General features: G+C 58.0%; 5 protein-coding genes across 5 annotated transcripts; 3 read left to right on the forward strand and 2 right to left on the reverse strand.

Moving 5' to 3' along the window:
* The first annotated feature begins 1504 nt into the window (after positions 1-1504).
* On the forward strand, positions 1505-2642 carry DICSQDRAFT_153413 (uncharacterized protein). Its single transcript, XM_007363120.1, has one exon. The coding sequence runs from the start codon at positions 1641-1643 to the stop codon at positions 2214-2216; it is 576 nt and encodes a 191-aa protein (XP_007363182.1). The 5' UTR covers positions 1505-1640; the 3' UTR covers positions 2217-2642.
* An 811-nt stretch (positions 2643-3453) lies between these two features.
* On the reverse strand, positions 3454-4750 carry DICSQDRAFT_53452 (SRF-like protein; the record flags this gene model as incomplete). The annotated part of the gene is made up of 5 exons (XM_007363121.1): positions 3454-3762; positions 3818-3897; positions 4356-4431; positions 4543-4575; positions 4715-4750. 5 exons carry the CDS (start codon positions 4748-4750, stop codon positions 3454-3456), a joined length of 534 nt encoding a protein of 177 aa, XP_007363183.1.
* Positions 4751-9121: 4371 nt separating this feature from the next.
* Positions 9122-9390, forward strand: DICSQDRAFT_167530 (uncharacterized protein; the record flags this gene model as incomplete). Its single annotated transcript, XM_007363122.1, has 2 exons — positions 9122-9154; positions 9214-9390. 2 exons carry the CDS (start codon positions 9122-9124, stop codon positions 9388-9390), a joined length of 210 nt encoding a protein of 69 aa, XP_007363184.1.
* Positions 9391-11884: 2494 nt separating this feature from the next.
* Positions 11885-12878, reverse strand: DICSQDRAFT_153415 (uncharacterized protein). The gene is made up of 2 exons (XM_007363123.1): positions 12670-12878; positions 11885-12616 (listed from the first exon to the last, which is right to left on the reverse strand). The coding sequence occupies exons 1-2, from the start codon at positions 12818-12820 to the stop codon at positions 12201-12203; spliced, it is 567 nt and encodes a 188-aa protein (XP_007363185.1). The 5' UTR covers positions 12821-12878; the 3' UTR covers positions 11885-12200.
* A 337-nt stretch (positions 12879-13215) lies between these two features.
* DICSQDRAFT_125347 (uncharacterized protein) lies at positions 13216-13910 on the forward strand (the record flags this gene model as incomplete). Its single annotated transcript, XM_007363124.1, has 3 exons — positions 13216-13348; positions 13450-13769; positions 13854-13910. The coding sequence occupies 3 exons, from the start codon at positions 13216-13218 to the stop codon at positions 13908-13910; spliced, it is 510 nt and encodes a 169-aa protein (XP_007363186.1).
* Between the last annotated feature and the right edge of the window lie 913 nt (positions 13911-14823).

Raw genomic sequence — 14823 nt, forward strand, 5'->3', positions numbered from 1 at the left:
CAAAATACATTTTGTCAGTTTTGTCTGATGACAATTACTCAGTATGTATCCCTTCAATATTCAACGTTGCTCATTGACCCTCCCCGTCCACGAAACGTCTCTAGGTGCGTCCCTTTCTATCTTGCATGCTGTTATGACCACCTGAGGTAAGTCTCGCGTTCTTGAATCCTGCAATTCCTGTGAGTTTGTGCATGATTAGTAGCTCCCTCACTAGACGTCCCTGGACTAGTTTTTTTGCCTCTGTCTCATGATCCTAACATCTAACAGTCCATAGCACAATCCTTGATCTCTTACTGTGCTTGACCTCATGCCCCGAGACGATTCCCTATCAGTGTCTTCTGCTGTCTGTGTCCTCCGTCGCTCATAGCTCTACTGTCCTCGCTTGTCTTTGACATTATGCTGGGTTTATCTGAGGTCAGTGTGCAATTCCAAGCTCTCGGCTTGTATGTGGATCCACATCTCTGGAGGTACGGTTGCGTTGTCGTAGTAAAATGTATCTACCGTGTTCTGTAGATCACTTTTGTCGTAGCATAGCTGATAATACATTTTGTGCTTGTCATATAACCTAACATGTGCGGCAATTTGCACGCATTGCGATGTATAAATGTGAATTAATCATGGAATTATACTAGATTACCAAGCCCATCGTGATCGTCAAAAGCTTTGGAATGGCACCAATTGTTGTATTGCTCGGAAGGGACCCCAGTATTCTATTCCTTACAATGAGACAGCAACGAGATGGGAAGGGATCCGATGTGGTCGACATCCGATCACAACGATTGCACCTATCGCAAGGATTGTGTCCATTGCGAAGACATGGCGAGGTGCTTGTTCTGGATCGCGAGATCAGAAAGAATTCTGTGATGCGACTCGTGTAGAGACGCACCGGAAAGGTGCGCATACCGCGAGGTGCACAGCATATAACAGGTAAGCGCTGATACTGTGATTAGATAAGGGACAATGCGCTAACCTTACCTCGAGTGGCAAGTCCGTCAGCATGCCAGCTAAAGCTTCGCTGGGGCACCCAGCACTTGCAGCACCCAGAGAGTCCTGAGTCCCTGCGACTAGGATCGCCGGACCTGTTACAGCAAGTAAAAAAGCACGCACTGTGCCATAAACGTCAAGGAGGATGATAGAGGGCGCGCTTATCGACAATGCCGGGTAGTTTTCAACTTATCCTAGTCTTCCGCTTCCCACATCCCAACGGTCTCACAGCACACGTGGTTCAACTCTTTGACAGCGCACATCCCGTATCCGCCTTAGTGAAGCCCGAACGATCCACATCTACTGCAGGTTGATATACACCAGGTAAATGCGACTAGGAAGGTGAAAGACACGATACCCATGAACGCGTACGCTGTTGCAAGTGACGTCAGCCGTCACCCCACTAACATCAGTGGGAGGTATCAATCTCACTAGGAGAACCCCACGAAGCGCAATGTAGAGCGAAGACCGTCCTTTGATAGGACAATAATCCCTGATGACGATCTGCGCGTCTTGCACGGGATAACTAGAAAGCCTACGATAAACTACTACTACCAAGTCCAGAATGCGTCTCTTTATACAAAGTACTGTCTACGGAGCAACGTCCACGAGGGCTGCCACCCCCCGCCAATTCTCCCAGCGATGCGCGTGACATCATGACGGTGAGAGGTCGAACGAACGTGCGGCCGCACGGAGCCCCGCCCTGGTCCAAACCCGCTGCCACACCACCTAAGGGGGCAGAAACAGGCAACCCGACCAAGCGCGGCAGCTCCCTACGGGGGTCATCACCACCACCACCGCAACCGTCACCGGAAGCTACAAGCTGCAGGTGTCTTCGTCGACCGCGAGAACGCGCTCGCACGCAGCGGCCAACATTATTAGCATCAGCTCTCCCTCTCCACGCCGCTCCCGTTCCCGTTCCCGTGCCCGTTCACACCCACGCTCCTCCGCTCGCGCTCGCGCTCGTCCCGCTCGCCGTCGCTCATCGCCCCGTCGTCCCGCAGCCGTTTCCGGCCCATGCCCGGCGACGCCCCGCCGCCCGCGCCCGGTACGCCGAACCGCGCGCTGTTCAGCGGGGGCACGGGCGGGGGCAGCGAGAGGTCGTTCGTGCCGGGCGCGGAGAGGAAGTCGAACCAGCTCGCAGCGTGTTGCGGGGCCCCCTGGGACGCGGCTGCTGGTGCGTGCGTGCGGTGACGTGCGACGAAGGTCGGACGTCGAAGGCCGGGCGTTGACGTGTGAGGACGGCGGCGACGGCCGGGCGAGGGCGGCGGAGGGAAAAAGGAAGGAGATCAGCGGTCTATCTCCATGCGGACGAAGGGGGACACACGCGGGCCAGGCGGGAGAATGGTTAACGCGAGACATGGGAGACGTGGATAGGGACGAGAAAAGGCACTCCGTGTGGGTATGGGAACACGCAGACACATAGGCAGCGCGCATACGTCACCGATCGCGCACCGCGAAGGCCAAGAGGGCACTTAAACTTTCGGCGAAAACAGAAACGAAGCCGGACGGGTACAATGCGGGTACGGTCGAGAGCAAACGCGAAAGCAGCCTAACGAGGGCAGAGCGGAGCAGCGTCGGATGGTGCGGACAAGAGACGAGAGACAAGGAGCCGCGGGGGCACAACAACAGGAACGACCACTCTCGCAGAAGAAGGGAAGGGAAGGGAAGGGGCGGCGCGTGTGTCACAGCCTACGGGATCGCACCACGGAATCACTACTCACCGTTCTCATGCCCACCCTGCGTGCCCTGCTGCGACGCCTGCGCCGACGAGTGCACGGGCCAGTCGAAGCCGGGGAACTGGCTCCCCCCTCCCCCTCCGCCCCCGTGTCCCCCGCCCCCGTGCTCGCCCCCGGCGGACCCCAGCAGCTCCGCGAAGATGTTGCCCGGGCCCCCGCCCCCTCCTCCCCCGCTCCCTCCGGACCCTCCGCCGGAGCCGCTCCCGGACCGGGCGAAGATGCTCGGCGGTTGTTGTTGTCCGTGCGGCGAATACGAGTGCGCGTTGTTGAGCGACGCCCCGCCCCCGCCCCCGCCGCTGGGGAACGTGACGGAGCGCAGCGTCGGCGCCCCGCCCGAGCGCGCGAGGTCGAACGGCGAGTGCGAGAGGAACGACGACGACGGGCTGCTCATCAAATTCCCGATCGAGCCGCTCGGGTAGAGCGACGCGAGGCTCGGGTTCGGCGGGTGCAGCTGCGAGAGCGACGGGATGGCGGAGCTGGGGTACGACGACGGCAGGTCGATGTCTATCCGGAAGGGGAACGTCGGGCTGCCGCCGACGTTGCTCAGGGACGGCGGCGCCGACTGCGCGCCGTGCGAGCCGTCGTCCATCCCGAGTCTCGGCCGCTTCGCCGTGCTGCTGATGGGCACGCCGCGCGGGGCCCCAGACGAGAGCCGTTCCCCGGAGACAGGCAGGGACGACGAGGACGTGCTCGCGCTGGGGGAGATGCGCAGGTTTGACCGATAATCCAGCTAGTTTTTTCGTGCACCGGCCGGGACGACGTACTTCAGCATTCGCCGAAGAGCAGAGCGCAGACAGCCACCACTCACTTCTGGGCTTGCCGAGACGTCATGGGATGAAGGAGGTCCCGGGCGTATTGGGACGATGCTGTTGGAACCGTTTTCTGACTTCCCCTTGGAAGGTGCTTTCGACGACGTGCTGTCTCGGCGCTTCTGGGACGCCTCGTCGTCATCGGCGTCCTCGTCTTCGTCTGCCTCCTCGGCGACCTTGTTGTTACTGTTGAAATCAGCCGGGCCCTTCGTGTCCCGCTCGCCGTCGAACTGAAGCTAGCATGAGAACGGGGTTCGGTGAGGAACGAAAGACGTGAGAGCGTACGCGGAGATGACGCTGGACCATGCCGTTGACGTCCGTCGAGCAGTACTGATAGAGCTTTGCATGGTGGCCTGGTCGTTCCTCTAGAAACCATGGAACAATGGTGTGTTAGCATCCCAGATGCACACTACCAGTGCGGCAATTAAAAGGAGCTGCCGCGCGCATGAAACTAGACCGCAGCGGTCCTGAGCGCAAAGAAGCCGAAAAAGGCACAACCAATGGAATACGTGGCAGGCTCGGACACAGCTGCATGAAGTGAGGAAGTGGATCGTCAAGCAAAGGACATTGGTGGGCGCGTCCCCGAGCCTCGAGCGAGACTTGCATTTGACTGCGGAGAGCGCTGCTAACGAAGAGCTGCACGCGTCGAGCATGACATGCGTCGCGCGGATCCTCTATCGCAAAGCAACGCAAGGCAGAGAACGCGGATGGCGGCGCCTCGGGTTCACGTACATGCCGCTTCGCGAGCGGCATCCGTCGACCGCGCATCTGCGGTCCTGCCAGAAGGATATGGAAGAAGGGAGAGAAGCGCGGCGTCACTCACCGAAGATGATGACGGCGACGTCGACGGAGCAGAGGACGCCGAGCTCGTAGGCCTTCTTGAAGAGCCCGTTCTTGCGCTGTGGTTTGGAGGAGGAGGGAGGAGGATATGTGCGGGTATGGGTGCAGAGCGTTGATCGACCGCGTGCTAAGTGAATGCCAAGAGAATTGACATAAAAATAGGCACCGACCTTTAAAAAGGTGACAGAACGGTTCCGTTCGTGCTATTATGAGCGGGCGGGGACGCAAAATAAGCAGCGCGCTGGCGAGAAGGCAGACGAGCCCCGCGCGAGCGTCGTATACTTGGACACGAACGCGGGCGGGCTATTTCGAGGTGGGGGGGCATAGGGAGGGGGTGCGTACCGTGATGGGCTGGATCTCAATCTTTCGTCTCCCCATGTTCGGACTGGCTGCGGAGGTGGTGCAGACGGGCGGCGTGTGTGGACTGCGTGCGGCGGGGCCGGTGGTGGTGGGCGTGGAAGGGGGGGAGGGGGAGAGGGAGAAGATGAAGAGGCAGAGAGGGGCGCTCGGGCGAATAGGACATATGGATGTGCAGCGAACCACAAACGCCGTGTCCGGAGCTCCTTGGATGCTCCTGCCAGTCACACAACTGCAACCGCCTCCATGCCGTCAATCCGCAGCACGAGCCTGCACCCGGTCTCTCGTTCCCCTCCCAATCCAATCGCTATCGCCGCCAGAACATGCGCTTCGTCCTCCGCGACTCGCCTCTGCCGTCCGAGACGCTCCCCTCGCCCGTCGTGAGCACCACCCCCGACCCCCACCGCTCCCCTCGCCCGCGCAGGCACAAGGCGCGCACGTCTGAGCCTCTGCGGTCGGCTATCTCGCATCAAATCTTCTCCACGTAGCAGCGAGCGTTCTCACCGACCGTCCAGCGTGCCTCATTCGAAGCTCGTCCTTCTTCCGCGAGATCTCGTCTGCTGACTTGGCGTTCACATCCCCCGCCCGTGCTCTCTCGGCCGTGGGTGCCACCCTCGCCCTGTCGTGCAATGCAATGTGCAGCCACCGCACGCCGTGCCGTGCTTCCCTCCCAATCGCGGCACCCGAGTACCAGATCTCCCTGCCGCACACGGCCAGATCCCAAATCGAGCCCGTGGACGCACTCGCGCCTCGTTTCCGGACACACGCCGCACGCTTCCTCCTGTCCCGAGTGCGATGCCGGCGGCGCGACCCCCGAAAGACGACGGCGTGCCCTCACCTACGTACAACCGCTTCCCAAGTACAGGCTTCCCCTCCGCCGACTACTAACCGCCGAGCCCCGCAGCCCGCCGACGTCTTCCCGTGCGCTTGCACGCCGTAACCAGACCGAGAATCCCTAAGAATCCCGCACGAAACGCGTGCGGCCCCCGCTCGGTGCACCCGCTCGCCGATGCGCCCCGACTCGGCGGCTGTTGACAGCACCATTCGGATAAGCCGGCGGGCCGACTAACCTTAATGTGCGGCGCGCCCCGCGCCGCCCCATCGCCGATCTGGTCAGCACAGATCGCAATCTCGGCAATATACAAGCGCCCGTCGAGGAAATCTGGCAGCGCCTGTTTGCTGTGTTCCTCTCAAATCCCCTAGGTCTAGGCATACCGACCGTCGCGCCGCAGTTACGCCAGGACGAAGCCTTTCGCTACGCGGCCTTCGAGCCCGCTCGCTGCTAATTTATTCGTGGACTCCTTAAAGATACCGGCCAATGGTGAGCGGCATATTCTCAGCGACGGCTATTTTTATCGTCTTATTTCCATCGTGATGCTATTCATAGAGTCGGTTAGAGCATTGGAGAATTGCCCGCGCGCTCTTTTCGACGACGAAACGAAAATATGTTCGCGGCGATCGCGCACGCCCATCGCTCTGGAAGTGGAAGTCGGCACCGAAGTCGCTATACCATTGATTCGAGTACCGCTCGCAAACGCGAGTTGTTCCGCACTAGCTCCATCCAGATCGCAATTCGGAATCTGTCCTATTGGCAAGAGCGACTGTCACTAGCGCGCCGTCCCTCGCACCGCTGTACTGTGCATCTCAACTGAATGCGAAGCGCAGTCTCAACACATATTTCAAACCTTATCATCGAGCATCGGCAAGCGCGGATGTAGTCGCGCGCTGGCGCGATAAGAGAGGCCTCGCTAGTTGACGGCCGACGTGCGGATGATCAAGAATAACGCACGATATCTCATCTAATGCGGGTTTCTGCTCTGTCTCATTCGCACTCGAGTCCTGATGTCGCATGAACTAGGGTCAAATCAACTGGCTTCATCGTCAGTCGTTCACGCATTTCACGATGTCAATCAGCGTCGCGTCTGCTACGGCGCTGATCCACCTTTGTCCAGCTACAATGCACGACGCGCCCTCCTGAGCGGGGCTCGGCAGACGATACCTGGTCTTCCGTGCGTCATGCAGCGGTCTACGACCTTACGAGAGTCATTGTCTCGGGCGAGCTTCGCCTGTAGACGACCTCTACATCGCGTCTGACTTGTCATGCGTGCAAGGACCAGGTCGCATGCGAAGATTCAGAAGCATCGGCAAGTCATTCGAAATGCAGTCCGGAAGGACCAGAACGTCCTCAACCGCGCGATGTCAGTATCTTCCTGTTTGCGGCGTTTCGGCTTCGCCGGCGTGCCCCCACCCCGGTGCGCGCAAGCGGCATTCCATTCAGTTGGCTCACTCATTCACGAACATCGATTGTGGAGGATTGTCCAATCGTTTAACGCTATCGGTGATACGCTAGCCGCTCAATTGCAACACGGGCGGTTAACGCCTTCGACCTCTCGGAATGCGACTCGTGTATGGCCTTCCCAACGCCTGGCACGTTGCTCGTTTCGCACCAGCTCGGCCGTTCAGCTCCCGGTCGGGCGAGCTGGCATGCCCGCTTGTGCGAACGACCGCGCGTCTTTGGGGGCCTGTGCTTCGTCTCCTCACTAACGTCACGCGCCCATGCATTGCCCTTCGGAACCTTATCAGAGAGAGCGGTTCATCCCATTGCAATCCAAGAGTCTAGGGTGGCTATTTTTCCTTGAGCCATTCGTCATTAGGCAATTACCAACACGAAGCTGCACGCGTTCTGTCCAAACGCTCCAACTATTCCCATTTTGCGTTCGATGCGTCCCGTCCCGCTTCGGGCTTCATCATTTCATAACGGTCGTTTCGCCTGACAATGGAGGCGGCTGTCGCTTTTCGTTGTCCCATTGACTACCGTTGCTCGGAGCGGACTCGCGGATGACCGCTGTACCTCCCTGTAACCTAGCACAGAATCGCCTGTGGGAGGACTCAGCCATACAGGTCCCCCACGTGCCAATTCTACCTCGCTGCGGGACCATGAGATGCATGACGTCCCGTGTCCTGTGCTGTGGGCTCTAGGCGGCGAGAAGCATTGCGGGCCAGGCCGTCCCACATGCATATTTACTGGATGCGTGCCGAGCTTGAGCTTGATCCCCCCAACCTTCCCTTCCTCATTGAACGGTCCTTCGCGTCCGTGGGCCCCGTGGCTACGTGGCCAGTGAGACCCTCGGACGTTGTCTTGCCTGAAGTTGTTGTGCCTGCTCCTCTTGTGCATCCCGCCTGTTCGGTCCCGTCGCCGGAGAACGCGTCCGCAGGCAGGTAAACCTTGTTGCTCCAGGGCCGGGTGAGAGGCAATATGCCCGTACTTGTCGACACATCACACGGGCGTGAAGATATGACGGAAGACAAGGTCAAGGTGCGAGAGGCAAGAGCACAGGAGAGCTGCGGTGCTGACAGGCAGTCCGACTTGTACCGGATATGCAGCAGACTGGGTTTGTATTCCCCGGATGGCATTCCCGCATAATAGACGGATCAAGCGCAACTTGGATGTGCGGACGTGTGAGGACACCGTGCACATGCGCCCTTTTCTGTGGAATTCAACCGCCAAGCAGTACCAATGATGCGTTATACAAAGACATGGACGGTACCATGCGCCACAATAGTCTTGGGTTGCCTCTTCAGTAGATCGTCACTAACAAGACGTGTGGTCAAGCCAACATGCTAGTGACCCAGTGACCGACCTTACCACTGCGTAAATGCTCTTGCCCGCTGGTTGTTTCCCATACCCAGTCGAGCGGCGAGGCTTCCCAGCTTGGTGTTCAACAGTACACGCTGTCGCCGCCCTGGGAACGGCAGATTGCCTTGCAGTGTCACGGCTCCATTGCTCTCCGGCCGACATCCGAGGCGACTCGCACGTTCCACGATCGCGGAGTGCGGATTGCACGCTGCTGCGCACCGCTAGAAGGTAGAAGGTGGTCACGTCCGTATCGCTGTCACCTCGACCCTGGAATGTATCAAGAACTCGAAGTATGCGGCGGTGATATGGATCAGAGATGGAGATAGGTGATGAGGAAAGGATGTGATGGTGGTTCTGGAGCGCGTTGAAGTGGTTATACGTCCGGTTGGTGCCTTGTTACACACACTCTCATCGACGTTGCCATCCAACCTCAAAGTGCGACGCGATATAGAGGCAGAATTAGCGTGAACGGTGGTGACGATGCCATAGAGGAGCAGGCCGGTTCTTTAGTCGCGAAGGCTGAGCGATGTGATGTAGGGAGTAGGTGTCGCCTCAGCAAGCGATAGGTGACCGCGGAACGCTATCGTATTCTAGGTTTCTAGGCATCTCTCGCACCCACTTTAGCGACGGGTGTGTCTCTTCGCATGCCACTGATTGATCGCTGCTACAATCGAGGCCTTCTACCGACCGTGTGCTCGAGCTTCGTCCTGCCGTAGCTGATAAGCAACACGAGGCCTCCTCCTTTACGATCCCCAATGTCTTCGGGCTTCCCCAAAGTGACGCCTAGGGTACGTTGATTCTCTGAGCATACGCATAGGGTTGAGCAGCTCAATCCATCCGATATCAGGCGTGTACTGCGTACCTCACAGGGCTGGCTATCTCCGTGCAGTATGCGTTCAAACGTTTCCTGTGTGCCGCGCTGTCCCCGCTCACCGGTTTCAGGGACCAGGCCGTCAACAAGGAACCTGGGCCCGCGATGAACTTCTTCCCGAGACTTTGGCTCGACTGCGCCGTGAGCACGTAGGGGAAGTCGAGCAGCTGCTGGAAGGGTGAGTCAGACGATGAGTTTTAGACACGTGATGAATTTGCGCTATTGTACAGCGAACCGCCGACATACCCCTGTATTTCTGGTATTTGGAACACATGCTCATCTGCCGTACCGGAGGTTCAACTACCCACTGTCACGCTGCCCGGACAACCTCCGCAAGAAAAGTCGCGATGCTGATTCACTGGCCCTCCTCCAGTCCGCACCGGTGGTGCACGGTCAAGAGCTCCCGTCCCGGCAGTAGTATCGGCACTCCGTTGGCCAAGCTCAATGGCAGAAGGTATCTGCTGGCGTCAATGCTTGGATGTACCCAATGATATGCTGGAATGTCATGCGCCGACACTGTGGCAGTCGATGTCTTCTTACTGCTCCGCCCGCTCCATCGCCCTCATCGCGGAGGCTGATACAAGGCGATGGTGGAAGCTGCCCTTTATGCCAAAGGCGCTGGGGGACCTAGCGGCCGTCAAAAAATTGCCACCAATTCCATTGGAAGCTAGCCCCTATGGTAGGTGTCTGGAACGCTGCGGGGTCCTCAGCTCCTTGTTGACCAACGGCGCTCGGTCATCGTCCTACATGGCTGACTGCGCGTGGCTGTTTAGGTTCGAGGGCGGGCAGGAAGATTCGCTTGGCATAGGCGCGTGCTGTTACGGCGGCCGCCGGCGACGCGCCGGAGTGAATGTATCATTGGGCGGAACACCCCAGAATACCCCATCGCCTTCCTCCAAGACATATCTTTGCGTGGTCACCGGATGCCAACGCGGGCGCAGAGGAGACGGGATTCTCAGCAGCGAGTGTCAATGGCTGCAACTGTGGCAGCGGCAGGTTACCGCAGAACGCAGTCGCTACAGTAACAATCAGGTGCAGACGAACCCCAAGATGAACCAGCGTCATTCACGTGGGTCCCGCTCAATATGAGTGTGGCTGCCCTTTCTTCCATCTAGCACATCGCGATGAGCACCGAAGCCGATAAACCGCGGAGGGAGGGAGGACCACCATATGCGCACCTTCCTCCAGGACGTCTCGGCACCAAATTCCCGCGTTCATTCCGCGTCGAAGTCTCCCTCTTCTCTTTCGCCTTGCCTCGCAGTCGACGGTGCAGGAAGTTACTGCATCTTTGCTTCATGTATGACGCCCGCAACAGCGGAGCAGTGGAATCTGTGAGGTCGCCGGGTCAGCATTCACGCGTCGAACTATGTGAACGGCTCTGCAGAGAACGATAAGCCGCGGGGCGCGCCGCATCCCTCGTTTGCGCAATCACGCGGGCGGCGATGGTCGAAATGACAGACGCATCTGTTATCGGATGTAAAGCGTACCTCGGTTGCTTCCGAGCCTGCATTGCCGACTGAGACGTCTGGCCCTCGGGTACGCACGCGTGCAGAGCCACTCCCTTTTCGGAACAGGGAGATGTACGCAGGCCGAAGGCGGTCCATGGATGGAAGAGCGTGTCGGAGAAGCCCAGCACTGGTTGTGGATACAATAGGGAGCGGGAGCGGCCGAGTACAAGGGCTTGGAGGGTGTCTCTCGTCCGCATCCCAACGAAGCTCTGCAGTATGTAACCGTGCTGGGGAAGCTGTCCACCGAGACAGTCTCCTCTCCGTGTAGCGGTTCCATGTCCTAGGTGCGTGATTTGCGAAACGGGGTGAACGTGGACCATTTACACGAGGATCGTGCGAGTAGAGGGCTCGGGGCGATACCGAGCTAATCTGGACGCGCACGTTGTAGCGCCTTGAGGCCGCGGATGGAAGATGGACGCGGATGCGAACCACCGATGCCTCGGGCGCATAAAGTCGGCGATGAATATGTGTGCCGAAGTACCAGGCCCCTCCACAGCGTCGTGCTCCCTGTTGTCTGGCCATCGGTATAGCAAAGGCGATATGCTGAACGAGCGCCATAGTCGTCAATTCAGTCTGAACCAGGGAGCGATGAAAGGAGAATGGGCGGTACTGCACGCTGTGCATCCTCTCTGAGTCAAGAATAAGGGAGAGACCTATGAGGGTTTGAGATAGCTTCAGGGGGGGGGGGACGTCCGCATGTGATGCGGTATATAAGCATGCTATTGATAAGTCGGCTAGGTTTAGAGCACGCACCAAAACAACCTGCACTACGATGACATGACCGAACATTTCGCGATCTCGCCATCCTTGAACATGGATTTGTCCCTTTTGATCACATACTAAACGGGAGCAGGAGCCACCTGCAAGATTATGTTACAAACTCATATAGTCAGCAGACAAACTTGGACTTTCTCAATATAGGAACGCACATGAAAATTATCGCTCTGACGGCAAATAGACCTATGACGGTTATACATATGGAGCCTGCTGAAGCGAGAATACCCTCATCGAAGTAATGAATATATAAGCGCGAGAGCAGAAACCTGAGGAAAGCCCTACTCCGATGAAATGCCCCTATGGCCAATAAATTCTGCGAAAGTAGTCACGAACACGACGGGCGTTGGGAGGCAAGAATTGAAAAAGTCACGGAAGAGGACAGAGGAAGGTGTCTGAAATATAAGTAGAATATTCCGAGAGAAAGAAAGCACATCGTGAAAGCTTCATGGCACGATGCTCCTCTTCGCATATGCCAAGGTCTTTCACAGCGAAAAAAGGCAGCTGCATGGTATCCATATCTGCGCGAGTACCATCAACGCAAGAGCAGAACACGTGTGTGTGAAATAATATAGTACAATAGTTTAGGGCTACAGCACTGGGCGATAAGCTACAGCATCATGATGACTTTGGAGGCAGGAACCTGGAACTCAACGCTCAGGTGACTATTGGGCCGAAGAGTCAACACAAGGCTATATCGTGAGAAGAGTAAGGTCTTACGTGTGAGTACGAAGGGAGGTGCGCCGCGGGCGGGGTACGGAGGATTGACTTCAGAGGTTGCACGGAGCCTCCAGAAGTTCGGCTGGCGACGCGTAGGGGGGGAATGGTGTATCCATAGTCGCTGTCCTCCTGCCCCTCATAGTCTTCCTGCTTGCCAGGGTACGGCGGAGGTGGTGCCGGCTCTTGTGGATGAGTGCGCGCAGAAGTGGGCTGGCCTCCCCAAGCTTGCTGCTGGCTGGAAGCGGAATAGGGTGATTGGTTCCGGTTAGATGCCGTAGCATCACGACTACGGAATAGGGGTAGGATGGCCAGACCACGTCTGCGCCGGCAGGACGTGCAGCTGCATACGCCAATGAAGAAGATCGCGACGAACACAGCTTGAGATGAAGTCAATGGTAGGCACAAGCGGCTCGACAGGGAGTCTACGCACCGATGACAATGCCAGCTATGACTGCGCCAGGAGTGTTGCTTCCAGTCTCATGCTCCCAACTATCTTCGTACTGAGCAACGGCGCACAGGGGCAGCGACAAGATGATGAGGGCGTGGATGGATAGTGATGTTGGCGATTTGACTTTGAACATTGCTGGGGACGTGATGGGGTAAGAGGCTTGCGGTGGGCTCGATGTGCGAGGCCATGGCGTTTATATAGGCAGCGTCTCAGAGTGGATAGGGTGTTTACGATGGAGCTCGTTAGAGCTCAGCCTAGGACCCGTCCGAGGTCTTGAAACTGATCCAGCGGGCGCCTGAAACGCCTGGCCGGGAGTGGAAGGCGCCCAGGCGGGAGTTCAAGATGACGTCCTCTGGGCGCCAATGGTGGACTACGACACGATGGGGCCCAGGCCAGAGCGAAAGCACGACTGCAGTACTTGGGGGCACAGATGGAGCACTCACAAGCACATGTACTCTCTCATGAATACATAAGAACGGCGTGTGGCCTGAAAACCTTTTCTCCCATCTCAGTCTTTAATCCCTCATCATGCTCGCTCTCGCCACTACCTCCCTCGTCACGCTTTCCTTCGCTGCATCCGCCGCGGCGCTATCCACATCGGGCCGCAGAGTCGGGCACGCAGGCCGCATCGCAGGTGGCGCCATAGCAGGCATCATCATCGGTAAGCTCCCTGCTTATACCGCACGATGACACCCGCTCGGGAATCGAATCGAGCCTTCGCCCATCCCGCGATATCGTGCCGCTGACCACTTTCCTTGACAGGTTGCATTGCATTCGTGCTCCTTCTCTTGCTCTGCTGCTGCCTGTGCATTCGCAGTCGCCGCTCGTCCAGGGCAGGTGGAGCTGCCCCAAGTAGATACGGAGGCTTCAGCTCCTTCGGCAGATCCGGAAGGAACGCCGCCGGCAACGGCATGGGCAACGGCGCGGTCGGTCCTGGCGCGCAGGAGGCGGGCTATGGTACTGGACCAGTTGTTGGCCAGCAGGGCAACTATAATGACAAAACCCAGCCGGCATATGGAGGCCAATACCAGCCGCCAATGGGTGCGCCCCCCAGCGCCCCGCACCCAGGCGGATTCGCTGCGGTGAGTACAGTTACTGCAAGTCTGCGCCGAGTCTCGCTCACACATATTGCACAGCCGCCTGCTGCGCATACCCGCGCATATTAGGTCTCCCGAGGTGCTGTTCACTTGTATATGTGTTATGAGCGGTACGAGTTCGTATGACAAGAACAGAGTCTAGTCTGATGTTCTCCGCCCAGGACTTTCTCGATACGTCTTGGCTCCATACCTTGTGTAGCACGTGCCCGACACGGATTTGATCGATTTTCTCGTTCCGTTAGCATCAAACATCGAACGTTCATGAACTGCTTCACGTGCCAATCGAGTTGCGTCGTGTCGGATGTCGGTCCCTCAAAGTACGCTGCAGGGTCATACACGCGTGCTGCCGCGACTCCCTTGCCGATGAAGGGGGTGAAAATATGGAGGAGTACCTGGTACGTCGACCCGGTGACGGTCGAAGACTGCTCCACGTGGCGGCTGCCGCGAGCTGTATTGGTGCCGAAATGAAGCCCAGAGCTCGTCCAAGTGGAGCCATACTAGGGTTCTCGCCTCTTCGCACATCTCGGTCTCCTGCGTCGACGGAGTCTTCTTGCACTGCTGTCCGTATCTCACACTCGTCGGGCGTGACGGAGGACTGCGAAGCACGTCGCTTCATTGCTGTGAGTTTGCCGCCGCCTCACTGTCTCTTCCTGGCACAGGTTGACTCGTGCTCAATCGCAGGTGCTTGTGCATTGATAGGTGTCCTTGCGCCAGCAGGGTCGCGTACTAGTAGTCGCCTGTGCCGCTGACAATTTGACCAAGCTAGTTCGAGCACAGCGGGGTCCAAGGCGAGAATGGCAACAACGCCTTCAGGTTTCAAACCGCCCGTCCTGAAACTGGAGCCAGAGCGATTACTTCAGAGACGCCATCATCCATCATTCTCAACAATATCTGACAAGTGACGTTTGAGTATGCAGTCCCGAGGTACCGAGGTTTCGGTTTCGGTCTCATCCCGGAATACCCATAACACTGACGGCATTATCCTAGTAACATCGGCCTCACGTTCTTCGTCACATCGCCCCATTGCCTCCGCACCTTG

The sequence above is a fragment of the Dichomitus squalens genome (genome assembly GCF_000275845.1).
Source record: "Dichomitus squalens LYAD-421 SS1 unplaced genomic scaffold DICSQscaffold_5, whole genome shotgun sequence".
NCBI lineage: Eukaryota > Fungi > Basidiomycota > Agaricomycetes > Polyporales > Polyporaceae > Dichomitus > Dichomitus squalens.